Here is a 27067-nt window from a genome sequence, read left to right as displayed (position 1 = left end):
TGCAGCTCCCTATAAAAGAGGCCGGTGGAGCGACGCGCCCAGTTTTCAGCCGCTGCTTGTTTGGGGAGGCTGTCGGCGGAGCGAGGGAAAGGGATCGGTCTTCGCCGCAGCCATGCGTGAAATCGTGCACATCCAAGCCGGCCAGTGCGGCAACCAGATCGGGGCCAAGGTAAAGGGGAGGGGTGCCGCCTCCATTACTGCACGCAGGGCCGGCGGGCCGGCAGCATCCCTCGGGGGAGAGGGCGCGGGCGCCTCTGTAGGGCGAATCTCTTGCCTTATTCTGCACCCTGCACCGGCTCTTCAAAAGCCCTCCTTCGGGGGGGGGAGGGGGAGTCGCCTGCCGCGGGCGCTTCCTCGCCATGCCAAGCCGCCTATGATCTCGCCGCTCGCCCTCCCCGGCGCTTCCTTGGTCCCGTCTGGCGGCTTGCCATCCAAGGGTCTCCGCTCTCCATCTTGGGAGGGGGGGGAGGGGGGCTTTTTCGCAAGCCTCATGGCCAGGTTGGGCTCCCGCCCCGTCGCTCCCTGCAGAGCTGCTGCAAAGGGCCGCTTGTTATCCTTCCCCTGCGCAGGCAGGCAGGCGGCGGCGGCCTCGCCCTGCTGCTGAGCTCGCACCTGCCGTCGGAGCGGTCTGACCGGGAGGGCGGCGTGCGGGCAGGGCGTCCAAACCCCAACGCCTCGGTGCAATCCGGCTGTTAAAGCTCACTCCCCCACCGCCCTTCTCGGGTTAGCAGTGGCGTTCCCACGTGCCCCGATGGCTGCCGCCGGAACAATGGGGCGACCTGTTGCCGGGCGGGGTGTGGCTGCAAAAGGAGCATCCTTGGCCTCGCCAGAGGTGCCCTTCGCCCGTGGCGGGCAGGGGCGCGGAATGCGGCTAAGGCGTGGCGGCGGCTGAGGCGGCGGCGGCCCCTCTTGGGTCAGCCCCTTTGGCGCGTCGAGAGGAGCAGCAGCAGCCGCCGCCGCCTCACGGCTCTCCCCGCTCCCAATTCCAGTTCTGGGAGGTCATCAGCGACGAGCACGGCATCGACCCCACCGGCAGCTACCACGGCGACAGCGACCTGCAGCTGGAGAGGATCAACGTCTACTACAATGAAGCCGCTGGTAATTCTGCCTTTCCTTGGCCTTCCCATTCAGAGCGCCTTGGCAGGTGGCTGGCATGACTCCTGATCCTGGAGGCACCTCTGGATTCCGCCTGCCCTTCTGACCTGCCAAGAAAGGGCCCTTGTATGGAATCATAGTTGGCAGGGTTGGCCAAACTGTGGCTCGTCAGATGTCTGTGGACTACAATTACCATGAGCCCCTGCCAATTGGCCATGTTAACATGGGCTCATGACAATTAATTCACATCTGGAGAGCCAGTTTGGCCATCCTGGCCTAAAGCATCCAGGAAATGACCACATTGCATGTCGATGACCACTGGTGTATTGGGCTCCTCTTTGAACATACTCCTTTCTAAGAGAGAAGGCGAATATTCTCCTGTACATTTTTTTTAAGGTTTAAAAATGTATAGCTTTTAAAGAAACATACCTGTCCCGGTGGACACCTTAAAAACCTGTCAGTTAAACTTCGAAATTGGTCAGTTGACTAGCCCTTATTGAAGGGCTGCTGGCTGGAAAGCACTGCTGTTGTTTCCACCTATTGGAAGCTGTGCTAGATCCTGAATTTCCGTAGTTCTGAAAGCACATTTTACAAATGCCTGCATGCAGTGACATTTTGCAGCTCAACCTTGCAGTCTTGTCCTCATGCTGAACAGGGTGCCTTTTTGTGCTGATAAATGCAAGGTGTGTTGATTTGTAAGATTCTTGCCGTGTAGTTGAGTGACACTGTAGCTGGGAAGAGCGGCCACATGAAATCCTTTGTTGAGCCTGTTTGGTTAGAAATAGAGCATGCAGCATTGCTTCGTCTGCACCAGTGCACTGCTTCCCCATTGCTGTCACTGGAGGCAGTGGAGAGATGAATGGGAAATGAATCCTTTCCCCCCTTCCCTAAGTAGACGGCAGACATTTCCTATTCAAAAGTCCCACTTTGGTCACTGCATGTCTTTGCAATGCAGGATAGTCATTAAAACAAACCATGTACTATTTGCATTTATTTAATGTCATTCTTTCAATGTCCAGGATCTCTTTCGAGTGGCTTCAACTAGAAGAGGGGGGGGGGTGCCACTAATTTAGCAGTAGATACATGTTCCTCAGTTACAGGGGAGAGTAGCTGGCCTTTCCTGCAGAATGGCCTAGTGCCACATCCATGAATGGAGCGATTCATCTCTCATTTCTATTAAATCTCTTCTTTATTAGTGCTGTGGATAACACTGATCATTTGCCAGCTAAGATCTGTTACACGTATGCTTTTTGTTCTACAGATGTAAAAACTGACTGTTCCATCAAGAGCAATTCAATATGCATCTCTGAACAAGGGTGAAGTTGCCAAGAGAATATTAGTTGGCAGATGTTTAGCAGGGTGGCCATGTCTGTAACATCAGCTTGTGTTCTTCCTTCAGGTAACAAGTATGTGCCCCGTGCAATCCTGGTTGATTTGGAGCCTGGAACAATGGACTCTGTCAGGTCGGGACCTTTTGGCCAGATATTTAGACCAGACAACTTTGTCTTCGGTACGTAAGGTTATTTAAGCTTCTGGGAGCCTTTGTTCTTGCCTTAAGTAAACGGGCAGCTGCAGAAATGCCAGCTTATGCATGCAGCTGCTTAGCTTGAAAAGATTTCTTGGATTCCTGTGGATACTTGAATTCAACACATGACAAATCTTATAAATGTAACTAGGGGTAAGGAAGGAGTAGGCAAAATTTATCACTAGTCAGATGGCAGAACTGTGCTAAGCATCAAGACACGTCTGGAGGTCCCCAAGCCAACCCCCAGCATTTCCAGTTAAAAGGATGCAGTTAAATGGCCTACCTGGGACCCTGAAGAGTGTGACTATTCAGAGTAGGAAGTATTCACCTATAGTCTGGTACAATGTAGGACAACTTCATGTGACCAAAATGACTTAGCACAAGTCCTTAATGACTCAGCACAAAAGTTCTTCTGATTCCTCTAAAATCTGCCTTCATGGTCTTGGCTGACCTTCATTCCTCAGATTATTTTTTGCCCAATTGATTTTCTTCCAAAGTTGGACATGTTTACCATTGGTTTCAACTCTGCTAGATCATGATGTGGAGGCAAGTCAAATCGGTTGCTATTGGGCAGAGAGAATTGTTCAATCCTTGACTGTGTCCGGGAAGAGTTCATGACTCACTAACTCAACCAGAAGACATTAGCATCATGGGCCAATAAAGGAAAAATTTGTCATTGTGTTGACTTATCCTGTCTTATGCATTTTCCCCCTTCTTGCTCTAGGCCAGAGTGGTGCTGGGAACAACTGGGCCAAGGGCCACTACACAGAGGGGGCTGAGCTAGTAGACTCTGTGTTGGATGTGGTGAGGAAGGAGTCCGAGAGCTGTGACTGCCTGCAGGGCTTCCAGCTGACCCATTCCCTGGGTGGCGGCACTGGATCCGGGATGGGAACGCTTCTCATCAGCAAGATTAGGGAGGAGTACCCGGATCGCATCATGAACACGTTCAGCGTGATGCCGTCCCCCAAGGTTTCGGACACAGTGGTTGAGCCCTACAACGCCACCCTCTCTGTCCATCAGCTGGTGGAGAACACCGATGAAACATACAGTATTGACAACGAAGCCTTGTATGACATCTGCTTCCGCACACTGAAACTGACCACTCCCACCTACGGGGACCTCAACCATTTGGTCTCTGCCACCATGAGCGGTGTGACCACCTGCCTCCGGTTTCCTGGACAGCTCAACGCTGACCTTCGGAAGCTGGCCGTCAACATGGTGCCTTTCCCTCGGCTGCACTTCTTCATGCCCGGCTTTGCCCCCCTCACGAGCCGCGGCAGCCAGCAATACCGCGCCCTGACGGTGCCGGAGCTCACCCAGCAGATGTTCGACTCCAAAAACATGATGGCGGCCTGCGACCCACGCCACGGCCGCTATCTCACGGTGGCCGCCATTTTCCGGGGCAGGATGTCCATGAAGGAAGTGGATGAGCAGATGCTCAACGTCCAGAACAAAAACAGCAGCTACTTTGTGGAATGGATCCCCAACAACGTGAAGACGGCAGTGTGTGACATTCCGCCCAGGGGCCTCAAGATGTCCGCCACGTTCATCGGCAACAGCACCGCCATCCAGGAGCTCTTCAAGAGAATCTCCGAGCAGTTCACGGCCATGTTCAGGCGCAAGGCCTTCTTGCACTGGTACACCGGCGAGGGCATGGATGAAATGGAGTTCACGGAGGCCGAGAGCAACATGAACGACCTGGTCTCTGAATACCAGCAATACCAAGATGCCACTGCTGACGAGCAAGGGGAATTTGAAGAGGAAGGAGAGGAAGATGAAGCTTAGGACTGAGTAGTTTCAATGCAATTCGGCAAGCGTCTAGGAAGGTTCTGATCTGTTACAAGAATTGCATGCTTCAGTTTTTAATTGGTGCTTTTTCAAACTGTTGTCCTGTCAACAGTTTTGTGACCTCCGGTCCTTGTTTTTGAATCTTTGTAAATATTGACAAAGTGATTTATGGTGAATTCCCTACAGGTAAATAAAACAAAGCTGTTTTCCACCCGAGATATTAGGGGTGTAACCTGCACTTTTATTGGGTCAAAATACTCTACCAGCTGTTTAAAACATCTGTAGAGAAGCCAAACTGTCTTGGTCCTAATACGAAAACAAAACCAGAGTTATTTATTCGGTTGCTCCCTGGTAGGAGACTACTCCCTCTTAACGTAATTTTGCAAGTACGAGGGAAGAGATTATGGATTTCTATGTAAGATTTATGTAAAATTGGCTTTGGTTATTCCCCCTTTCTATTTCCCTTGTGTTTTCACAATGCACAGTGTAGAAGTGTTTATATTTGCAATCTAATTTAAGTGCCAGATGTTCATTTTTAATTGCAAATACGGAAGGTGAAGGCAGTTGCCTTGGATGGCTTCGACAATGCAATTGCCTCCCTTTTCGCTTGCCTCATTAAGAGATATTTCCCCCTACACTTCCTGTCAGGAGCAGGTCATCAAAGGTGATCTCATAAAAGAAGTCCAGCCTTTCAAATGCTGAAGAGCTGTACAGTTATGGGTGTGTTTTGGGGTAGGGTTTTTTTTAGTCCAATGGTGGTTATTTCTGGGAGTTTAAAAATATATATCTAAGTGGTCTGTGTGCAAAATCATGTCTGAATTCTCTAGCAGTGGTCCTCCAAATGAAAAGTGGACCTAACTTTGTTAACGGAAGGGAAGATGCAAAATAGTGAAGACCCAATTGGGCGAAGGGGACATGCTCAGACCAGGCAAGGTTCTGATGGTTGTCATAAAGCATGCTTTCTGTGGCTGTGTTTCTGTTGGCGTTTTCTGTGCACTGTGCAGTCTCACTGCGGATCTCTGTAATTGCCATAATCCAATTTATTCGGACGACTTGTGTGTTGTTAATGTCGAGGACTCTATATAAAGGCATGCGTTCTGAATAATTCTGTTTTGCGTGTTCTTCCAGGGTTTTGGCACACAGTTCATTTCGAGGACATACTTTCTATCACATGTTTTAATCTTCATATTGTCAAAGACAGGACAGCTTCTTTCACATACCAAACCAGTTGGCATAGGAGGACTTCATTGACCCCCATGGGCAATGGAAAACAAAGGCAGTTGATTTCTTACCCAGCTCCTCACTCCTTAGGTTTGAGCCACATTAGTACCTTGGCTAGAAATAAAGTGGGGCAGATGCCTAAGCACTTAACATGCAGCTTACAGAAGAAAACTTTCTACCACTCTGTTGAATTCCTCGGCAAAACGTAGGTGCAGATTATGTTTTCCTTCAGGCATAAAATGCAACCTGAAAAAGACAAGCAGTGAATAAGTTCTTGGTGTACATGATAGAGTAAATGTCAATAAAGACACTTATCATTGTTTTCGAAGTCCAGTCCAGAATTACTGGATGAATGACAACACTGACATCATTATGATCTTGATTGCAATCTACTTGATGTTAGTTGTTAAGAGGGGTGGTTTCTAATCTGGCAAGCTAGATTTGATTCCCTGCTCCACATGCAGCCAGTTCGGTGACCTTGGGTTTATCAGAGCTCTGATAGAGCTGTTCTCACAGAGCAGTAACATCAGGGCTCTCTCAGTCCCACCTAACTCAGAGCGTCTATGGTAGAGAGAGGAAGGGAAGATGATCGGAAGCCGCTTTGAGCCTCCTTTGGGTAGTGAAAAGTGGGGTATAAAGACCAAATCTTCTACTTCAGCAATGAAATTCCATCAAGGCTTCTATTCAGCTGCTTGAAATACTGTGCCCCTATAGCTGAAGGCCTGGCTTTGGAATCACCTAAAACAATTCTTCCCCATCAGATCACAGCCACACAGCTTGGAAAACCCAAACCAACCAGTTGACTCTGGCCATGAAGGCTTTTGAGATGTCACTGAAGGGAACAAAGGTATCAGAGAATCCTTCTCAAAATGCTGGGAGCTGAACACTCTTGGAATTAATGTCAATACAACAGCAATGATGCTGCAAACAGGTCTTACAGAATCATAAACATATTCAGAAGCTGGGCTGTAGCACTATATAGTTCACCAATCTAATTTCAAATGAAATAACAATCCAGCAGAGTAAGGTGGATGATTGGGGGAGGGGGAGTAAAAAAACTGGCCAGATCCAACCCAATGTCTCCAAGCAAATGCCTAATGTTCTTTAACCCAGCTAAGTTTTTAATTCTGATCTTAATGAACAGTATGAATTTTCAAAATTTTAAATTATATTTAAAAATTAACTGCCATCTATTCAATAAACCCTTCCAGGGCTGTCAAGAAGCCCCAGGGTTTTGCAAAACCCTGGTTGAGAAAGCATGACCTAGACCGATACTAAGAGTAGCAGCGGGGGGAAACTCTTTGAATGGAGCTCCTGGTTGACCTGGTAGGCAAGCACTGTGTTGGAGTTCTTCCAGAAGACCCATATTGAACTTCAAGCAGCAATAAATGGAACATTCAGGCAGTGGGTTGCTCTCTCCCAAACAGAACAACAGAGATCCTAAAAATAGTCCTCAAAATGGATTCTTGGCTACATAAGGATGATTACTGATTGCCTAAAATCTCTTTGCACTGGTTTTAAAACATCATGAAATTTAATTGGTTAACTTACTTTGACTCTTTGATATGTTCGTGCAGGTACTCTGTGTGAAAGCGTGGCACCAGGGGGTCTTTCTCTCCATGGATTATTAATGTTGGGCTCTTAATATAAGGCAGTAATGGTTGGCAGATACTACCTGTGGGAGAGAAAGCGGGGGGGGGGGATGTTGATGTTAACTTAAATTTTCTAAAATTAGAAGTTATAATTAAGCATCACTGGCTAATCATAGGCACACCAATAAGAATAATAATGAGTAGCATCCAAGGTCTTCGTTCTAAAATCTAAATATTAACTGTGCAAGTGAACTAGCAGAATAGCTTTACTGGTTTAGGGCAATTACCTCTTAGGCTCTTAACCAAAGATCAAACAAGTTGTAAGGGCAGTAGTATGTTCTTGCTTTGCTTCTGTAAATTACTCAAAAATGTCCAAAGCTTTTCTTTTTCTCTACCTGTAATATGGTATCATTTGGTAATTTCACATTGTTAATGTTCTTTCAACCATTCCACCCCCACCCCCCATTCAACTCAATCTAATCCAGCTTCTTTTTATGGTATGTTCAGTTTATAGATTGAAGAGACAGGGAGATAAAATACATCCTTTTCTAACATCTTTGCCAAATGGAACCTAACAACAGCCCCTTGCCCACAGTATAGGTTGCATATGAAAAAAAAAAATCAGATGTTGTGGCACACCCATTTCTTTTTAAGTCAACCACTGCTTTTCATGATCTATACCAGGGGTGGCCTGTAGCACGTGCTACATGTTCTACTAGGGCGAACTGCCTCTGCCCTCATTAGTAATTGGATAGGAGACCCCTGAGGATGACCAGAGTTGCTGCATAGAAGCAGGCAATGATAAACCAGTTCTGAACATCTCTTGCCTTCGAATCCCTTTGAGAAAAAGAGAGAACCTGTCCCAGGCTATCAAATCAGTTAACAATATATTTTACACAATCTCTATTTTAATGATAAATGAAACAACCAGAACGGACTCTAGATTTTGTTCTGTTTTCAAAGTAGACCTTTCATCGGCGGTTTTTTCCTCCTATGATTTTCAAAGAAGTTTTCAATATTTCAACCAACAAAATTTTAATCAAAATTCTCTGCATATAATGCTGGCCTTCAGCACGCAGGTATGGGAGAGCTTTGTCCAGATACCACTGAGCTGTGATCTGACAACAACAGCAACAAAAAAGCTAACAACAAGAGCCCATGTTTTTCTTTCCTCTCATTTAATACTCTGGGAAACCGTAATTTGATGGAATTTTATGCTGGTGATGCTTTTGTTACCAACACTGAGCCTTTGCAATTAAAATGCACTCTACATTTAAATACATAGAATTACAGCTGATATTAACAGGGTGTTGCAAGAAGATAAACCTGATTCAAGGATAGTTCCACTCAGTATATCAAAACAGAAGGTATAAACATTTGGCAAATCTGGGTTTTTTTTAAACAGTGCCATCACCAAAAGTTTCCCAGTATAAGTGATGCTAAATTTCTTAAAATTCAAAATTGCAGCAATGTTTCAAACACTTCCAGAGGACTCCAAACCCAGGTTCTCTAGAGGTCCTCTGGTGAGGTAGTCTTGCATCTGGGTAGAAGCTTCTTCTCTAGGTAGCAGGGTCAAATAGGTTTTTTGGCGTTCTTTACTTTCTTAGATCAGGTCACCTTCTCAATCTTGGGTTGTAGTTTCAGGATCTGCAGCAGCTCTTGGATGGAGAGCCATGGAGGATCCTGGTCAAACCAAGTGCTTCTGGTCAATTCCAGGCCAGTGTTAAAACTCACAGCCTGGAGGTTGAATGGGCCCAGTTCTGGGACCTAGGATACCAGGATAGGGTGATTGAGACCTTGGTGACCTCTAGGAAAGGGTCTGTCGATAGGAGCTTTGAACTATCGAAGCAGACTTTCCAGCAGTGGTGCAACCAGAGATCTAAATCCACTGAAATTGGGCATAGAGGGCTTGTTGAGTTTCCTTCAGGATGGTCTCAATAAAGGACTTAGCACGAGCACTTTGAAGAGACAGGAGGCTGCCATAGCAGCAATCTGTGGGGCTAGGAAAGACAGATCTCCCAGCACTCACATATTGCTTCCTTAGGGGAACTGCTCTGATCAACTGCCACAAATGCATAGATTTCCATCTTGGAGTATGAATCTAGCATTAAAAATTCTATCCAAAGATCCCTTCAAGCCCACAGGCACCTGCCCTTTAAAAAAAATGAACTTTTAAAACCATCTTCTTAGTGTTTTTCACAGGGACAAGGTTATTCTGCACCCTGGCCCAGTTTTTATCCCCAAAGTGAACTTACTGTTTTACGGGGATAAGAGCTCATTCTACCTTCATTCTACCCGGATCCCAAGGATTCCCAAGAAAGGGAGTGGTACAGCCTGGATGTGCAGTGAGCCCTAAGCTTTTATGTTAAGAGAATGAAATCCTTCAGGAGTGAGGAGGCTCTTTTTTTGTTCTTTAGGAAGTCCTCTATGGCAGGGGTAGTCAACCTGTGGTCCTCCAGATGTTCATCAACTACAATTCCCATGAGGTTCGTGGGAATTGTAGTCCATGGACATCTGGAGGACCACAGGTTGCCTACCCCTGCTCTATGGGAAGAAAGGTTTCTACGGCCACCATTAGCTGGTGGATTAGGGGCTACATCATTGTGGCTTACAAGGCAAGGGGTGAGGAGCCTCCTCATTCCTTTAGCAACCTCAATCACTTATAGAACCTTTTACTTACTAGAGATCATTTCAACAAAACAAAATCAGAGTCCAGTGGCACCTTGAAGACCAACAAAGATTTATTCAAGGCGTGAGCTTTTGAGTGTAAGCACTCTTCCTCAGACTAAGAACTACCATTTGCAAGGCAGCCACGTGGAGGTCCGTACACTCCTTCACTAGGCACTATAAGATTAATCGGCTTCAGTTGAAGTGGCCTTCGGCAGGTGGATTCTACAGCATGCTGCCCAGGTCTAGCAGTTGGATTTCTGGTCCCATCCGGATGCACTGCTTATGTATGTCCCAGGCATGAGACTGTCCTCCCCCTGCCCGTAGGACCACTGAGAAGGAAGATTCATGGTTAAGTGAAACGAATCTTCCATTGTTTTTAGCAAGGGAAAGAACTTACGACACAGCTAGTGATAATGTCTGCTGTGTGCGTTCCTAAACAGACTTATACCCTTTCTCAGTCCATAGTGAAGTCAGTGGGGCTGAGAAGGATGTAAGTTGTCTTGGAAGTGCACTGTTGGCCTCCCTGTCCTTGACAAATGGGACGCAGCTGCTACTGAAAAGGCCCTTTGGATGTCCTTGGATGGAAAGCTCTTCCAAAGCAGAAACCAGCACTGAATTTTGATTGCTTTTTAACTAAAACTGGCAATGATTGACTTGAAAGCTGGAGAAGTAGAGGCAGGCAACCTTCATTTGTACTTAAGATGATAAGAGTTAACTGGAAAACTAAAAACACGCCCAATGCAATTTGGCAGCAGGCCACTTCCCTCCCAGACTGTTCAACAAGCTGTTAGAGAGAGGGGTGGGCTTGGAGAGTCCTATGATTCTTTTAGGGTACAGAGATTTTCAAACTTCAGCTTTTGGTTGGTCTATAACTTTGGGGAGCACTGTTTTCATGATACCCTGGCCTGCTTCCCAGCCTACTTAAGCCGAGGCTTGGGAAACCTGCCTTCCTGGAACAACTGGTCCACTAGGTGCAAGGCTATGTTCCAGCCCAGCTCTGGCTCCTGTTGATGCTCAAGCCTCACTATCCGAGCATGAGGACGCTACTGTTGAGGAGACCTAACTGGCCCCATCGGCAGAATATAGCACAGTATCTGAGCCACAGGAGAGTGATGGGGGGGGGGTCAAGCTTGAGGCCGATGCTCAGTAGTTGCTTATCGTCTGTTATCCCACCTTGGCAACTCTTCAACTTGCCTCTAATCTTATTTTACTTTTTACATACATGATTTATAGTCCGTCTTTCTTGCAGGAACTCCAGACGGATTACACATTGGGAGTACAATCAGCAAAATAACTAGCTTAATAACTAATGCATTAGGACTGGAACTGCCAGAAGGAACGGAAGCACAGCATAAGTGTCTGCATTACCTGTTAAGAGGTCCAGAAATTACATAATAGAAGCTACTTACAATAAGCTATACACAGCAGTATAGATTCTCAGTCCCTAATCACACATCCAAGAAAGTTTGCAAAACCATTTTGTGCAATGCAATCCCCTTGCTTGTGGAGAGAAACCACAACAGTTTTGCATTGTTTGTGGACAGGTAAGAGGGGGGGAAGCTTTCAAAAGCTCCTTAGCCAGGCCATTCCACAAGGCAGGAGCCACTACCTTGGCTCAAAACCTATCCCTCTCTGAGTCTAACCCAAGGGACACAGGACTGAAGTGCCTGTATATACACATAAGGGAAAAGTTATGTCTGGTTAAGCTAACCCTTTTCAATCTTTTGACCATGGAGGAGCCCTTGAAATATTTTTCAGGCTTCAAGCAAACCCAGAAGTAGTGACATGCCCCTTCAGAGAAGTGAGCATGGAAATAAAATGCAAGAGCCAGCCACTCAGTCAGTCGGTCATTACTGTTTCCATTGTGGAGAAATAGACTAGGCCTGTAGAGCAACAAGGGAAGTGGGCTCCAGTGACACCTAGTGATATTAGCAGCCATCCAAAGTTCTAATGTAACCCCAGGGTTCTGCACTACTGTGGTTGGGAATTCCTGAGTTAAGCCTTTAGTCATCATCAGTTCAGTCCTCATAGATGTATATGTGTAATAAAACAAAACTATCCCCTTACAGAAACTACAAAACTATCCCCTCAGAACAAGGAATGTAATGAATAGGAGAAGAAGGCATATTTACAGTAGTTATAGGGGGTTTTTTGGTTATTTTTATTTCTATCATTCAAGGAAAAAAAAGTTTTTTGAATCCTAATTCACTGCACCTCGTTTGCAATTTTGTTGTCCCTCTAATCTCAATTAAAAACATGCCAATTCCATAAGGAGGAAATATAACCATAAATATTTTTAAATAAATAAAAATAATTGCAGCTCAAGTTCTGCATAGGCACAGGATAAACTCCATCAACTGCTGCTCCAATTTTATGCTGTGAGATTTCTTACCATTTGGGTTGTGTATAAGTTGCGAGATCCCATCCACCCAGGCTTCACAGGTTTTTGAAAGGTATTCATATCCATACATTTCTTCCAGTGGCTTTCTAGTCCTTTCACTCCATTTGGAAACATCCCGGATAGCTAGTATATGAATAGAATCTATTGTTAATGCCTTCCCTAGCACATTTGTAAAATGGCCACCTGAGCACTGCAGTATCATCATATAAGCATTCCAGATTTGGTAGGTACGTTTAAATGATGTCATAAATATAAGTTGGCTTACGCTAGAACATTAGACTGTAAATTCAGTGAAGTACTCTTTCCCGCAGTACATTTGTGTATTAGGGAAAGTAAAAGTTTTTCCAAGGTGTATGAAAAAGCAATGACTTGATTCTGTTTCATATTATTTCAATTTATAAACATTTCTGGTTGTTTTAGAAAAGAAGACTCAGGATCTGAGTATTGCTCTGCATTGCCTTCTGATACTTACCATTGTAAAGTTTCACATCCTCTGCTGTAACGCTGGCATTGGCTCCCCAGACCACCATCTTGTGGATAAGCTGTGGATACTTTGCTGCAGCGATGAGTGCTGTTATTCCACCATCGCTCCATCCTAACAGAGAGAACTTCTGAAACTTCAGTGCCTTGTTTAATACAACAAAATAGAATGGAAAGAAATAAGCCAGGTGGAATGGTTTTGCATCAAGACAGATATTTCTCCAGGAGCAACATCAAATCAAAGGAGCTTTAAAATACTTAAGTTCAGCTATGGGCTTCCCACTGATTTCACCAGAACTGTAGACAAGATGGAAAAATCTCAGTATGGAGAACATTTGCACATAAAAGAGCCATAAGGTTTGCTGTGCACATAAGCAGCCCTGGAGAACAGACAGCCTGCTGAGTGCTTGTGTGGAAGGTACTGAAGTGTCTCCAACCCCAGATAACTGTGAAGGAGGGTACTAGAATGTATTATGGGGATCGTATCCCAAATACATACCTTTGTAACAACTCAAGAATATATACAGAGTGGGAAGAGCTGAAAGGCTAAAAACAGAAGAAGGGTTATTGTCTGGGTTCTTAAGTTCTCAAAATAGTAAATTCAAACAACACATGATAATGGACCCATTTATGTGCAAAGACAGAACAGAGTGAAAAATTTTGTCAGGGCTCCCTTTGGTCACTATTATCATCCAGGTAGTTTCAGGTGGGTAGCTACATTAGTTTGTAATAGTAGATCAAAATTTGACTCCAGTAGCACCTTAAAAGTCACCAAAAATTTCTAGGATATAAGCTTTCATTCATCAAAGTTCATTCATCTTCTGACTTATGAAAGCTTGTCTCCTGGAAAATTCTGCTGGTTTTTAAGGTGTACCTGGTCTCTTATTTTCTTACCCTGTGATGTAGCCCCTCTAAATGCAGGAAGAAGATAGCCAGTTTTCAGAAGCCTGTTTAAAGAGATCAATTCTTCATTGCAGAAAAATTCACCTGCATCAATTCGACAGCATCCTTTGCGTCTCTCTCAAAAAAATCAGGAGGAAAATCTCGGACTGGAGGGATAGATTTTCCATACCCCCGAGGGTCCCAGGCTACGACCGTGAAGAGCTGTTTGTTCATAGATTTCAACTGTGGTCCAAAATCAGTCTGCCCGCACCCTAATGCATATATATACATGAGGGTAAGCCAAAAAGTATTGCTGCAAAATCACAGAAATCTTTATTAAACAAAAATATCAAAATGTGAAACTATAGTTCCTTCTTCGTCTAAGTCTAGGGTCTAGGAGATGTTTCCCTGACCCTTCCCCAAAGAATTCTGTGCTCTTTGGTCAAAACGGCAGTTTGGGAATCTTTGAGGGATTCAAATCATGTTCCTTTTAAATGTTCTTTGAATTCTGGGAACAAAAAAGTCTTAAGGGCAGAATCAGAGTGGGTGGGGTAAGGTTTCCCAATTAAATTTTCATAGTACAACCCTTGCTTCCCTCAAAGAATGAGAAGGTGCATTGTCATTATGAGAGAAAAAAATCCTCAGTGTATCTGCTGGGTTTTTCCTCACCAATGCAGTTTAAATTTTTTTAAGGCACCCAAATGAGACTTTGTTGTTGTTATGTGCGAAGTCGTGTCCGACCCATCGCGACCCCATGGACAATGATCCTCCAGGCCTTCCTGTCCTCTACCATTCCCCGGAGTCCATTTAAGTTTGCACCTACTGCTTCAGTGACTCCATCCATCCACCTCATTCTCTGTCGTCCCCTTCTTCTTTTGCCCTCGATCGCTCCCAGCATTAGGCTGTTCTCCAGGGAGTCCTTCCTTCTCATGAGGTGGCCAAAGTATTTGAGTTTCATCTTCATGATCTGGCCTTCTAGGGAACAGTCCAGGCTGATCTCCTCTTGGACTAACTGGTTTGTTCGCCTTGCAGTCCAAGGGACTCGCAAGAGTCTTCTCCAGCACCAGAGTTCAAAAGCCTCAATTCTTTGACGCTCGGCCTTCCTTATGGTCCAACTTTCGCAGCCATACATTGCAACTGGGAAGACCATAGCCTTGACTAAACGCACTTTTGTTGGCAGGGTGATGTCTCTGCTTTTTAGGATGCTGTCTAGATTTGCCATAGCTTTCCTCCCCAGGAGCAAGCGTCTTTTAATTTCTTTGCTGCAGTCCCCATCTGCAGTGATCTTGGAGCCCAGGAAAATAAAATCTGTCACTATCTCCATTTCTTCCCCTTCTATTTGCCAGGAATTGAGAGGGCCGGATGCCATGATCTTTGTTTTCTTGATGTTGAGTTTCAAGCCAACTTTGGCACTCTCCTCCTTCACCCGCATCAACAGGCTCTTTAGTTCCTCTTCACTTTCTGCCATTAGAGTGGTATCATCTGCATATCTGAGGTTGTTGATATTTCTCCCTGCAATCTTGATCCCAATTTGTGACTCCTCTAATCCCGCATTTCTCATGATGTGCTCTGCATACAAGTTAAATAGGCAAGGCGACAGTATACAGCCTTGCCGAACTCCTTTCTCAATTTTGAACCAGTCAGTGATTCCATGTTCAGTTCTCACTGTTGCTTCTTGACCTGCATATAAATTTCTCAAGAGACAAATAAGATGCTCTGGTATTCTCATCTCTTTAAGAACTTGCCACAATTTGTTGTGCTCCACACAATCAAAGGCTTTAGCATAGTCAATGAAGCAGAAGTAGACGTTCTTCTGGTACTCCCTAGCTTTCTCCATGATCCAGCGTATGTTGGCAATTTGATCTCTAGTTCCTCTGCCTCTTCGAAATCCTGCCTGTACTTCTGGAAGTTCTCGGTCCACATATTGCTGGAGCCTAGCTTGTAGGATTTTGAGCATAACTTTGCTAGCATGAGAAATTAGTGCTATAGTGCGGTAGTTTGAACATTCTTTGGCATTGCCCTTCTTTGGGATTGGAATGTAAACTGACCTTTTCCAATCCTGTGGCCATTGTTGAGTTTTCCAAATTTGCTGGCATATTGAGTGTAGCACTTTTACTGCATCGTCCTTTAAGATTTTGAATAGTTCAACTGGAATGCTGTCACTACCACTAGCTTTATTGTTGCTCAGACTTCCTAAGGCCCATTTGACTTCACATTCCAGGATGTCTGGCTCCAGGTCAGTAACTACCCCATTGTGGTCATCAGGGATGTTAAGCTCGCTCTTGTATAGTTCTTCTGTATAATTTTGCCACCTTTGTTTGATCTCTTCTGCTTCTGTGAGGTCCCTACCATTTTGGTCCCTTATCATACCCATCTTTGCATGAAACGTTCTCTTCATATCTCCAATTTTCTTGAAAAGATCTCTGGTCCTCCCCATTCTATTGTTTTCTTCTATTTGTTTGCACTGTTCATTTAAGAAGGCATTCTTATCTCTTCTAGCTTTTCTCTGGAATTCTGCATTCAATTGGGTGTATCTTTCTCTTTCTCCCTTGCCTTTCACTTCCCTTCTCTCCTTAGCTATTTGTAAAGCTTCCTCAGACAGCCATTTTGATTTCTTGCATTTCTTTTTCTTTGGGATGGTTTTAGTTGCTACCTCTTGTACAATGTTGCGAACCTCCGTCCATAGTTCTTCAGGCACTCTGTCTATCAGATCTAATTCCTTAAATCTATTTGTCACCTCCACTGTGTATTCGTCAGGGATATGATTTAGTTCATACCTGAGTGGCCTAGTGCTTTTCCCTACTTTCTTCAATTTAAGCCTAAATTTTGCAACAAGAAGCTCATGATCTGAACCACAATCAGCTCCTGGTCTTGTTTTTATTGACTGGATAGAACTTTTCCATCTTTGGCTGCAGAGCACATAGTCAATCTGATTTCTGTGTTGACCTTCTGGTGATGTCCATGTGTAGAGTCGTCTCTTGGGTTGCTGGAAAAGAGTGTTTGCTATGACCATTGTATTCTCTTGACAAAATTCTACCAGCCTGTGCCCTGCTTCATTTTGTACTCCAAGGCCAAACTTGCCTGTTATCCCGGTTATCTTTTGGCTTCCTACTTTAGCATTCCAATCCCCCATGATGATAAGCACATCATTTTTGGGCGTTGCTTCTAGAAGGTGTTGTAGGGCTTCATAGAACTGATCAACTTCATCCTCTTCAGCAGCAGTGGTTGGGGCGTAGACCTGGATCACTGTGATGTTGAATGGTTTGCCTTGGATTCGAACTGAGATCATTCTGTCATTTTGGGGATTGTATCCCAAGACTGCTTTTCCTACTCTCTTATTGATTATGAATGCTACTCCATTTCTTCTGCGAGATTCTTGTCCACAGTAGTATACCTGATGGTCATCTGAATTAAATTCACCCATTCCTGTCCATTTTAGTTCACTGATTCCTAAAATGTCGATGTTCAGTCTTCTCATTTCTTGTTTAACCACGTCCAGCTTGCCTTGATTCATGGATCTGACGTTCCAGGTTCCTATGGAATAAAAATCTTTACAGCATCGGACTGTCTTTTCGCCACCAGTTACTTCCACAACTGAGTGTCCTTTCGGCTTTGGCCCAGCCGCTTCATTCATTCTGGCGCTACTCGTACTAGCCGTCTGCTCATCCCCAGTAGCATATTGGACACCTTCCGACCTGAGGGGCTCATCTTCCAGCGTCATATCGTTATGCCTATTGGAACTGTCCATAGAGTTTTCATGGCAAAGATACTGGAGTGGTTTGCCATTGCCTTCTCCAGTGGATCACCTTTTGTCAGAGCTCTCAGCTATGACCTGTCCGTCTTGGGTGGCCCTGCACGGCATAGCTCATAGCTTCACTGAACTACGCAAGCCCCCTTGCCACAACAAGGCAGCGATCCTTGAAGGGGGCCAAATGAGACTAGGACTAGTGAATTACTGAGAGAATTTATTTGCAGCCATCCACTGATCTCAGAGACATGTTTAAACAACACTTTTTGTTTGAAATAAATCCGTTCGTGTATGAACACTACTTCTGACTTGCCCCCATATCAAAGTGTGATAATTGCTTAAGATTAAATAGTTACATACACTTTAAGATTAAAACTCTCCCTTACATATAGTGCTAAATATCCATACTTAAACATCTTCTCAGCTGATGGAGTTCTGGCCCTGACACAATACCGTGCCCACAGGCCACTCTGATAGACAATCCCTTAGAGGGAATTAGCACAGGTACACCATAGGTAATTAATACTATGCCAGTACATTCGATCAGGGAAATACTCTCTCACAAACAACACAATAATTCTAACTGTTGCTTGGTTACAAAAACATACCTTAAAAGGTCATTTATATAACATATTGAAAAGGTCAGGGTTTGTTTTTAACTCATTATTATACTACTCTGAAAGCGATTTCATATTAATGTAAAATGTAATAAATCTGAAATGGTTTGCTAAGTAATTGCATAGCTACCTAATTAATAACTTAAAATATACTTAACGTGAAGAGTTGATGTTAGGGTAGCTTTTTTTTTTTAGTATTATGATGCAAGTACTTGATACTACAACATGGGTCCCTTGGGAAGATAGTGTTTCTAATTGTTCTTTAGAGATCTTTATCAATTGGAAAACAGGCCACACAAACAGTGGCAATGTCAATTTAGACCCGTTTTTAAAAAGCTCATATTTTAGTTTGATATTATTCTACTGAAGGCAGTGCTGTGAAACTTTAGTAACAGAAAATTAATTGATTTCCTGATTTAAGGAGAAACACACAGATCAATTTAAACAACGTCACTGATATTGAACAATTTTTTGCCATCAGATCTAGACATATAACATATCTGAAATTTTGAAACATGGCGGGGAGGGGGTGGGACACATATTTCCCAGGGGGGGAAACATACTGTTAAGGAAAAATGAAATATGTGCAATACTTCCTTTCTTATCAAGCCTATACATATTTTATATCTTTAACAGTGTGATTTCTCACACAAAATAGTGTTTTTTCAGAAAGAGTTTTATTCAAGTTATAAGTTTTAGCATACATTACTGTATCTGAAAAAGTGTGCATGCACATGAAAAACTTTGAAAAACTTTGTTGGTCTTCAAGGTGCCCCTGGACACAAACTTGGTTCAAGTAAATAAATAGTGTGAGACACATTAAAAAGAATCAAAATTAATACTGAGGCATTAGAAATTAACACAACATCATGCAGGCTACAGCTGATTGATCCTGTAAAGTAATTTTTGTGCTGGATGCTGGATGAGAAGGTGAATCTTTGTGTCTAGTACTTTCAGTGTGCAAACATAGGCTGATGTCCTCCTAAAATGTCTTCCGAAACAGCTAAATGTTGCGTCATATCATGATCCACTGCTTTCACACTGTGTGAAATCAACGTGTGTCTGTAAAATAGGGCATGGAATAAGCAAAGCAGTATATTTAAGCTGCTGGCACTATGAAAGGAGACACAATAGTTTTTCAAGAAGCTGAACACAGTTTGGAAAAGGGATTGCTGCTTATGGTCTCATTATTCCAGTTTTACTTCAGGTGAACATGAGTTGTAGGACTTTAATTTTTTTTTCAAAACCTGAAAACCAGATAGAAATAGAACAAATTAAGTCTTTCTGTCCACCCCAAGATGAGATGCTTCTTTCAACATATTTTCCACTCTAAATAAACTGCCGTTCAAGTAATTCAGCAATAAATGTGAATTAAGAACAGAAGAGCCCTGCTGAATCAGACCTGTATTCCATCTAGCCCAACTTCCTGTTTTACACAGTGGCCAGCCAGTTGCCATGGATGGTCAAACAAACAGGGCCCAGAGACCCTCCAGATGTTACTTCCTAGAACTCAACATGGAGATTTGAGTAATGCCAGGCCCCCCCACTGGGGCTGATCTCTCCCTCCTCCATAGCTGATCTCATTGACACTCAGCTGGATGGCCAGAGAAAAATAGGCCAGCGAACTGTGAGGTTGAGTCAGAAGAAAAACTAGTTTTTATACCCCACTTTTCACTATCCAAAGGAGTCTCAAAGGGGCTTACAATTGCCTTACCTTTTGCTGGCAGCCCTAGGCAGTTCCCTCTACTCACAGGGCTGGTAGCCATGGATGGACTACCCAGTCAGTTCCCTCTAATATTATTCAAATGGGTAACCATGCTGTAAGAAATATCTGGGAACTGTATGAATAAGTTCTTAAATGATGGGAGAAGAGGAAGGAAGGAAGGAAGGAAGGAAGGAAGGAAGGAAGGAAGGAAGGAAGGAAGGAAGGAAGGAAGGAAGGAAGGAAGGAAGGAAGGAAGGAAAATCACTGTGAAGTTGTACAAAATTCAAAAGGTCCAACCTAACATCCCAGGAAGTAGCAGGACGGCATGATCTCCATCTCCTGTCTGCTGATAGTGCAGGTGGACACCATTCACTTTGACTTTATTTGAGATCACGGCAGTGCTAGAAGAAACATTCCCCCACCAAAGTAAATTATTGAATACTGAGGTTTATTACAACATGTAATTAATATTGTATTTGATTACAACATGTCGACTAGTAGTATTAGTAGGCATTGGCTGGCTGCTCTTCAAAGAAGTGGGAACACAGGTGTATCATGTGAACAACTGGAGCTCAGCAGTTATTCCAAGCAATGGGACAAGTCAGTCTTTTGCCTTAAAAGAGCCAGCTTGGTGTAGTGGTTAAGAGTGGCAGACTCTAATATGAAGAACCAGAGCTGATTCCCCCACTCCTTCACATGAAGCCTGCTGGGTGACCTTGAGCCAGTCATAGTTCTCTAGAATTCTGTTAGAGCTCTCTCCACCCCACCTACCTCACAGGGTGCCAGGTGTGGGGAGAGGAAGGGAAAGGTGCTTGTAACTCGCTTTGGAATTCCTTCAGGTAGTGAAACATGAGATTTAAAAAAAACCAAACAGCTGTACTTAAAATGTAGCACCAGGAACTGTTCTAGCAGAAAGCATGCCAAGCTCTACACCCCTCCAGTTTGTGTACAGTTTCCAAGTTAGGCCAACCATCGCTGTTGAAAAGAACTGAGAAAGGATGTTCAAACTTCTTTGGAGATTAAGGGCTCATCATTCTGAAAGTTCGTGGCTAGTAAAAGCAGGGTCTTTTGTCACGCCAGTTTATTGAAAATCTCAGCTGTTGAGATGAGGGCTGGTGCACATTTAAAAGCAGCTGTTCGCTTAAGCACAAATGAGAGATTGAAAACAGGCAGCTGCTGGACATGCCACATGTTCACAACATGTTCACCAATCTCCAGTGCTAATTCCCCCTCACTATCCGTTTAGCCACGATTAAGCATTCTCATACGTATCAACCAAGCCCCATTGACAATTTTCCATTGACAGGAATGACTACTCTTGTGAAACTTTGGAAAAGTAATCCCTTCCCTACAGGCCACTTTGGCCTCAATTGGAATTTGAAACCGGTCTTGATGAAGACCTTCAGGTCTTAATGAAGGAAAAGCCTCAGACTTAAAGCCACAGTTAAGGGGGAACTCCGGATGTTAGGAATGATTATACAGAACCAAGAGGATAGTTTACTCATTGCTTAGGCACAAGGATGTCTATAGAAACAGGGCAGGGCTAGTTGATTTGGAGCTCTCCTTCTCTTTGTCTTAGCTCCTGAGCTGACAAACAGACCCAGTTTTGGATCGGAAGCTGGTTCTTACTCCTTTTGCCACAGTTCAGGGGATGTTACAGGTCTGTGCTATGTAGAAGATAGAAGAAGAAAAGCTATACCCTGCTGTTCACTACCTGAAGGAGTCCTAAAGCAGCTTACAAGCACCTTTCCCTTCCTCTATGAGGTACGTGGGATTGAGTGAGAGAACTCTAACTCTCTGGAGTACGGTCTGTTCATGGGAGGCTGTGGTGTGGTGCTAGAGAGCCTGCTATTGCAGTGGGCTGTAGTAGTTCAAATCAATTTCTCCACTGCTATTTTTGTTGGGTATTATCTCTTTCAGATATTATTTCTTTACGGGTTTTTTAAATGGTTTTATGGCTTTTAATACCGTTTTATTGTAGTGGTGTGAACAGTAAACCACCAAGAGCTGGTCTTGGCCAAGAATGGCGGGTAACAAATCCAAATATAAATAAATAACAGAACTATTCTGCAAGAACTGTGACTAGCCAAAGGTCACACAGCTTGCTGCATGTAGGGGAGTGGGGAATCAAATCTGCTCCTCCAGATTAGAGCCCATCGCGCTTAACCACACCACGCTGGTGTTCCTTTCCCTCCCATGGCTTGTCTTTGTGCGCAGATTGCTGATTGACTATAGCTATACAAAACTTGGAGTTTACAAAAAAGAAGAAAAGACCAGGTAATCTTTTGCTCAATCTGCAGTATAAATATCCGCAGGCTCTCATTTCTCACCCCCTCCAAATTCCTTACTCTGTAAACTGCCTGTTGAGTTAATATCTAACCGAAGGTAATGATTGCTTGTCAGCTAACCAGAGTCTGGAAAAATAAGTGGGTTCCATTTTGCTGCTGTAGGATCCATCAGTTGTAAATGTTTGCAGTAGTTTGTTGGGGAAGGGGAAAGAAAGCATGAGATGGTGCTGCTTAGCATACAGCCAGTTTATGTCCATTCATTTATGCAAATACTACAGGGTAAGACAGAATTTATTTTGAGCATTTTCATAGCTGCCTTTTGTACTCCTTGACAAGTTAGAATTTTACTACTGCAAAATACTGTTATTAGTAGCCTTCCCCTATCTCATTTTTATCCCTCCCTCCCTTCCTCCCAGGAATTCAGGCTCCTGGTCCCCTCTTACCTGTCTTATCATGACAACAACCTTGCAAGGAAGGCTAAGCTGGCTCAACGTAATCCAGTAAACTTTATGGCAATGTTGGAATTTGAATTTTGGTCTCCCCTGCCAAACACTGAGCCAGTGTGGTGGGGGCCATCAGCGTATATGTTTTAAGACTAACCATCCTTTACAGTTTTACTACAGAGTAAATCACATTGATTTTAGTGAGAATGGCTGCTAAGTAAGCATGTCTGGGATCTTTGCCTTTATCAGTTATAGAAATAATGAGTCACTGGTCACTTTAAGTGTCTTATTTTTTATGCCAAAAAGACTGTCCTTAGCCTTGCTACTTGGCCAATGTTCTGCTAGAAGAGCCAGAATTGCATTCTCATGGCCAGCACAGATGCATGGAAAGGGAATGTGTATAGGTGCATCTTCAATATTTTATTGATGTGATTTCCCCGTGTTTTATGGTGTATTTCTTTTAAACAAAAGATTAATTCAGGGCACTGAGGAAGCAAAGAAGCAACCTGCCCTGAGCCTCAGAGGAGGGTGGTATATAATCTGTAACCACTCCACAGGAGCGATATAAATAAAACAGTAAGGGCCCTCAAGGAGGGCCCTGTCCAGGATGGGGAAGAGCGGCCATTGGCCCCTTCCCCCAGAGTGACAAGCGGGGGCCCTCCACATGTCACTCCGGAGACAAGGGACCAATCGCCAACCGCGCATAGCGCGGTTGGCAATTGGCTACTGGCCCCAGACCTGATGAGTTGGGAGGCGCAAAGTGCCAGGTCGTCGTCAGCCCTCGCAGGAAGGCAGGGGGGGGGGCGGCTTTGGTGCCAGTCACACCTGGGAACGGCTGCAGCCCGGGGGGGGGGGAGAGCCCTCCCAGCTCCCCCCACCCCACACCTGCACTGCAGTCCCTTCCCCCTCCTTCCCCCCCTGCCCCGTCCCAGGAGTCACCCTATATTCTGTTGGGCATTGCCCTGTGGAAGTGATTCAGTTCCATTAGGGCCCTGATCTCATCCTCACCAAGTGGGGGCCAGTACAGATAAAGCCCTGGCCTTGGTTGAGGCCAAACGAGCTTCTTTGGTGAGCACCAATTTGTTTGAGTTGGGGGGGGGGATTAAGCAGAGAGGCCATCTCTCAAGTACATAGGGTCCAGACCGCATATGGCCTTAAAGACTCTTACCAAGATCTTAAGCCTGATCTGGAATACAGTTGGTGGTCAGTGCAGCTGTTGGAGCATGGGCCAGATGTGGGCCCTCCAGGGTGTTCCTGTAAGGACCCTGGCTGCTGCATTCTGTACAGGTCAGGAAGAAGAACCTGGCTTCCCCTAGTATGGAAAGGACACAGATATATGTTCAAAAGCCTTCAGGCTGTTACTGTGTCCAGATACACTATCAGTTGTCCCTGGCTGTCAGGGGTGGGGGTAGGGTGGACAGTTCCAGGTTAGGAAACTCCTGGAGATTTGCAGATGGGTCCTGAGGGGGGTGTAGAATGCCACAGAGCCCAACCACCAAACCATCCCTTTTCTCTGGGAGAATTGAGCTCTGTAGTCTGAAGATGAGCTGTCATTCAGTGGGATCTGCAGATCCCACCTGGAGGCTGCAAATGCAAACGGCCAACTAGGGTTGCCAGTCCCCCGGTGCGATCTGGGTGTCCCCTGGAGCTATAGTTCCTCTCCAGAGGAACTATAGAGATCAGTTTCCCTGGAAAAAATAGGGCTTTGAAGGGCGGACTCCGCAGCATTACGCTCCACTGAGGTCCTTCCGTCCCGCCTCCCCCTCCAGGCCTTTCTCAACCCAGAGTTGGCAGCCCTGGGTGCCGCCCATGAAAACCCTCGCGGTTTTGGCCCGGCCTGGCGCCTTGATCCGACCGACCCTTGCGTGCTTCCTCCGAATCGAGAAAGACCCCAAAGCTGTCCCTGCCCTCCCAGGCAAGTAGCGCGACCAGCTCCTCCCCATCCAGCACAGGCACCCACCCGCCTTCTCTCAGGCTACCAACCACGCGTGCGCAGAATTGCGTGCCTCCCTCCCCCCTGTAACCTGCTGGGCCCGGCTGTCGCCCACCTGAAGAAGGACTTACCTGTAGGAAGCAGCCGGCCCGCTGCTTGGCCTTGGCGCAGCGCCCTGGCCGCCCTGGGAAAGCTGCAAGAGGAGGCGCCGGAGCCGCAGCAGCCCTCGAGCCATTGCTTCGGCTCCTCTGCAGGGCCCGCGTTGGTGGCTCCGCCTTCGCCCTGCCTGCGCTGTCGGCGGCCTCCTCCTAGCGCTGGGCCAAGGAGGCACGGCTGCGGGGCATGGAGCGGGGCCAAATCCCCTCCGGCCATAGGCGGAACTGGGGTGGCCTGATCCAGGTGGGGAAATTCCTGCAGCTTTGGGAGTCGAGCTGGGGGGGGGGGGGGCAGGGCCGCAGAGTCCACCCTCCAAAGCATCCCTTTTCTCCATAGTCTGGAGAGGAGGTTAATTCTGGGGGATCCCCCAGTCCCAACCATGTATATCCTCTTGGATGCCAGCCTCCAGGTGGGACCTGGGGATCTCCGGGAATTATAGTGCATCCCCAGATTTCAGAGATCAGTTCCCCTGGAGAAAAATGGATGCTTTGGTGGACTCTGTGGCATTGCAACCCACTGATGTTCCTGTCCTTTCCAGGCTCCATCCTCAGTTTCCCAACTTGAATCTGGGAACCCTAAACCCTCCCCAGCCCCACTGGTGGCCAGGTGGGACCTGGCAACTCTACCAAGGTCCATCTTCTAGTTCCACACAAAGGTTCACCAGATATTTATGGAAAGTCCACGAGCAAAGTTGGAATAGATTCTTGTGTGTTTATTCTCAGCAAATGTATTTAGAGGTAGGCTGCCTTTGAACAAGGAAGTTCCTTTTCGCTATGGTGCCTAATAGCCGTAGATCTCTTCCACTGATTTATCTACCCCCCTTCTCTTTTTAAACTATTGGAGCCAGTGGGTATCACATCTCTAAATGTGAATTGTGTCTTAAGAAGATGTGCATCTTGTTTTATCCTGTCTAGGGCAAATCATTTAATGGTGGACTCAGAGTGTTCCTAGTATGGAAGAGAGAAAAAATGTATTGACAAAAAACAACATCCAAACAGCTCCCACTCTCCTACAACCTCTATACCCTCATACACAAGTGTTCTTTCACAGAAATTAAATTGAAACTGACCAATGGCGTGAAGATCCATTGTTCATGAACGTATATAATTTTTTTCTGGGCGTCTTTCTCAGTTCAGTTCTGCCTCTTCTCCCACCATGCTGATCTCGCTCTTTTCCGCTGCTCCAGACAGACGAACGCTCTATCTCCATCTACCCTGGCCAAGCTGTTCGCCCTGCTGCGACCCCTGTAAAACAGTTGTTCTACCCTCAAAGGGGTCCTGACCCCAGGTTGATAATCAGTGCTGTAGACAGTGACTCTGGACCACAGGAACAAGGGCTATTCATTCCCTCAACTCCCCCGATGTTTCACAGACTCCTGACTCTGGACCACAGGAACAAGAGCTGTTCCCCCCAAGCTCAGAAGACATTTCACAGGCCCCTGTGGATGAGAGGACTATGTCATCTGCTCCCCAGTGTGTTAGGACTAGAAGACGCAGGCTGGTAATTGGGGATTGAGAGGAGTAGAAGCCCAGTTATGTCAACTGGACTTGTTGTCTTGAGGGGTATACTGTCTTCCTGGTGCGAGAATCAAGGGTGGAAAGACTTGTGAAGTCCAAGGACACATATCCCTTCCTGCTTATTGTAGGAACAAATGATACTGCCCACTGCAGCTTGGAGCATATGAAGTGAGACTACGAGGCCTTAGGGGTAAAAGTGAAGGACTTGGGAGCACAGGATGTATTTTCATCAGTTCTTCCTGTTATTGGCCGAGGCTTAGGAAGAGAAAGAAAAAGAATGCAGATAAATGACTGGCTCCGTCATGATTGTCATTGGGAAAGTTTTGGGTTTTTGGACCATGGCTCAGGCTGCCGTGATCAGAAGATGGTTTGCAACTCACAAAGTTGGGGGGAAATGTCTTTGCGAAGAGTCTTGCGTACCTGGTGAGGAGGGCTTTAAACTAAGTTCAACGAGGGAGCAAGACGTACATTCAAAGTCTAGAAAACTGTAGATGGGAAGACTGCAGATTTAAAGGGAACGGCACATATGCAGGGAACTATTAACTTACAGGAAAGTTCAAAAACTAAAAGCCTGGGTTATGAATGATTAAGAATGATTATGATGCCTCTACACTAATGTGCAGAGTATGAGAAACCAGCAGGAAGAACTAGAAGTCCTAATAAAGGAAGGGGACTATTTATTCACATTTATATATTGCCCTCCCCGAAGGCTATGATCTAATAGGCATTGCAGAAACCTGGTGGAATGATTCTCACAACTGGAAGAATAGGATTGAGGGGTACAACTTATTTAAAACTGACAGGCAAAAATAAAGGGGAGAGGAGTAGCATTATATGTTAAGAATATATATACTTATGAGGAAATATGTGTCTGAGCATGAGAGTTCAAGCTGAGAGGCTGAGTAAAAATAAAAGTAGAAAATAATAGGGATTTTATGGTGGGGGCCTGCTATAGACTGCCAGGCCAAGCAGAGAACTTGGATGAGATGTTCCTAGACCAGATTAC

General features: G+C 45.2%; 2 protein-coding genes and 1 long non-coding RNA gene across 3 annotated transcripts in view; 2 read left to right on the top strand and 1 right to left on the bottom strand.

The window, feature by feature from the left end:
• TUBB2A (tubulin beta 2A class IIa) lies at positions 1–5513 on the top strand. The gene is made up of 4 exons (XM_077353069.1): positions 1–169; positions 990–1098; positions 2495–2605; positions 3345–5513. The coding sequence occupies exons 1-4, from the start codon at positions 113–115 to the stop codon at positions 4403–4405; spliced, it is 1338 nt and encodes a 445-aa protein (XP_077209184.1). The 5' UTR covers positions 1–112; the 3' UTR covers positions 4406–5513.
• Positions 3344–24696, bottom strand: BPHL (biphenyl hydrolase like). The gene is made up of 7 exons (XM_077353070.1): positions 24520–24696; positions 20022–20125; positions 13760–13926; positions 12765–12918; positions 12284–12415; positions 7181–7304; positions 3344–5875 (listed from the first exon to the last, which is right to left on the bottom strand). The coding sequence occupies exons 1-7, from the start codon at positions 24621–24623 to the stop codon at positions 5788–5790; spliced, it is 873 nt and encodes a 290-aa protein (XP_077209185.1). The 5' UTR covers positions 24624–24696; the 3' UTR covers positions 3344–5787.
• The window catches only part of LOC143845069 (uncharacterized), an 11600-nt gene continuing 4610 nt past the window's right edge, over positions 20078–27067 (top strand). Inside the window, exons 1-2 of the long non-coding RNA XR_013234272.1 lie at positions 20078–20213; positions 21261–21488. This is a non-coding gene — a long non-coding RNA (uncharacterized LOC143845069). The remainder of the gene's footprint in view (positions 20214–21260; positions 21489–27067) is intronic.

Source organism: Paroedura picta, chromosome 9, assembly GCF_049243985.1.
Source record: "Paroedura picta isolate Pp20150507F chromosome 9, Ppicta_v3.0, whole genome shotgun sequence".
NCBI classification, from domain to species: domain Eukaryota; kingdom Metazoa; phylum Chordata; class Lepidosauria; order Squamata; family Gekkonidae; genus Paroedura; species Paroedura picta.
This window is presented reverse-complemented; position numbering and strand designations above follow the sequence as displayed.

What these genes read in the sequence shown, in the direction of transcription:
- TUBB2A (XM_077353069.1), top strand. Translation starts at nt 113, where the DNA reads ATGCGTGAAATCGTGCACATCCAAGCCGGCCAGTGCGGCAACCAGATC. An exon ending in GCAACCAGATCGGGGCCAAG is followed by an intron (nt 170 to 989) that starts GTAAAGGGGAGG and finishes TCCCAATTCCAG; the next exon opens with TTCTGGGAGGTCATCAGCGA. An exon ending in CTACTACAATGAAGCCGCTG is followed by an intron (nt 1,099 to 2,494) that starts GTAATTCTGCCT and finishes TTCTTCCTTCAG; the next exon opens with GTAACAAGTATGTGCCCCGT.
- BPHL (XM_077353070.1), bottom strand. Translation starts at nt 24,623, where the DNA reads ATGGCTCGAGGGCTGCTGCGGCTCCGGCGCCTCCTCTTGCAGCTTTCC. An exon ending in ATGCTGTCGAATTGATGCAG is followed by an intron (nt 12,919 to 13,759) that starts GTGAATTTTTCT and finishes GTATTAAACAAG; the next exon opens with GCACTGAAGTTTCAGAAGTT. An exon ending in GGATGTGAAACTTTACAATG is followed by an intron (nt 12,416 to 12,764) that starts GTAAGTATCAGA and finishes TTCATATACTAG; the next exon opens with CTATCCGGGATGTTTCCAAA.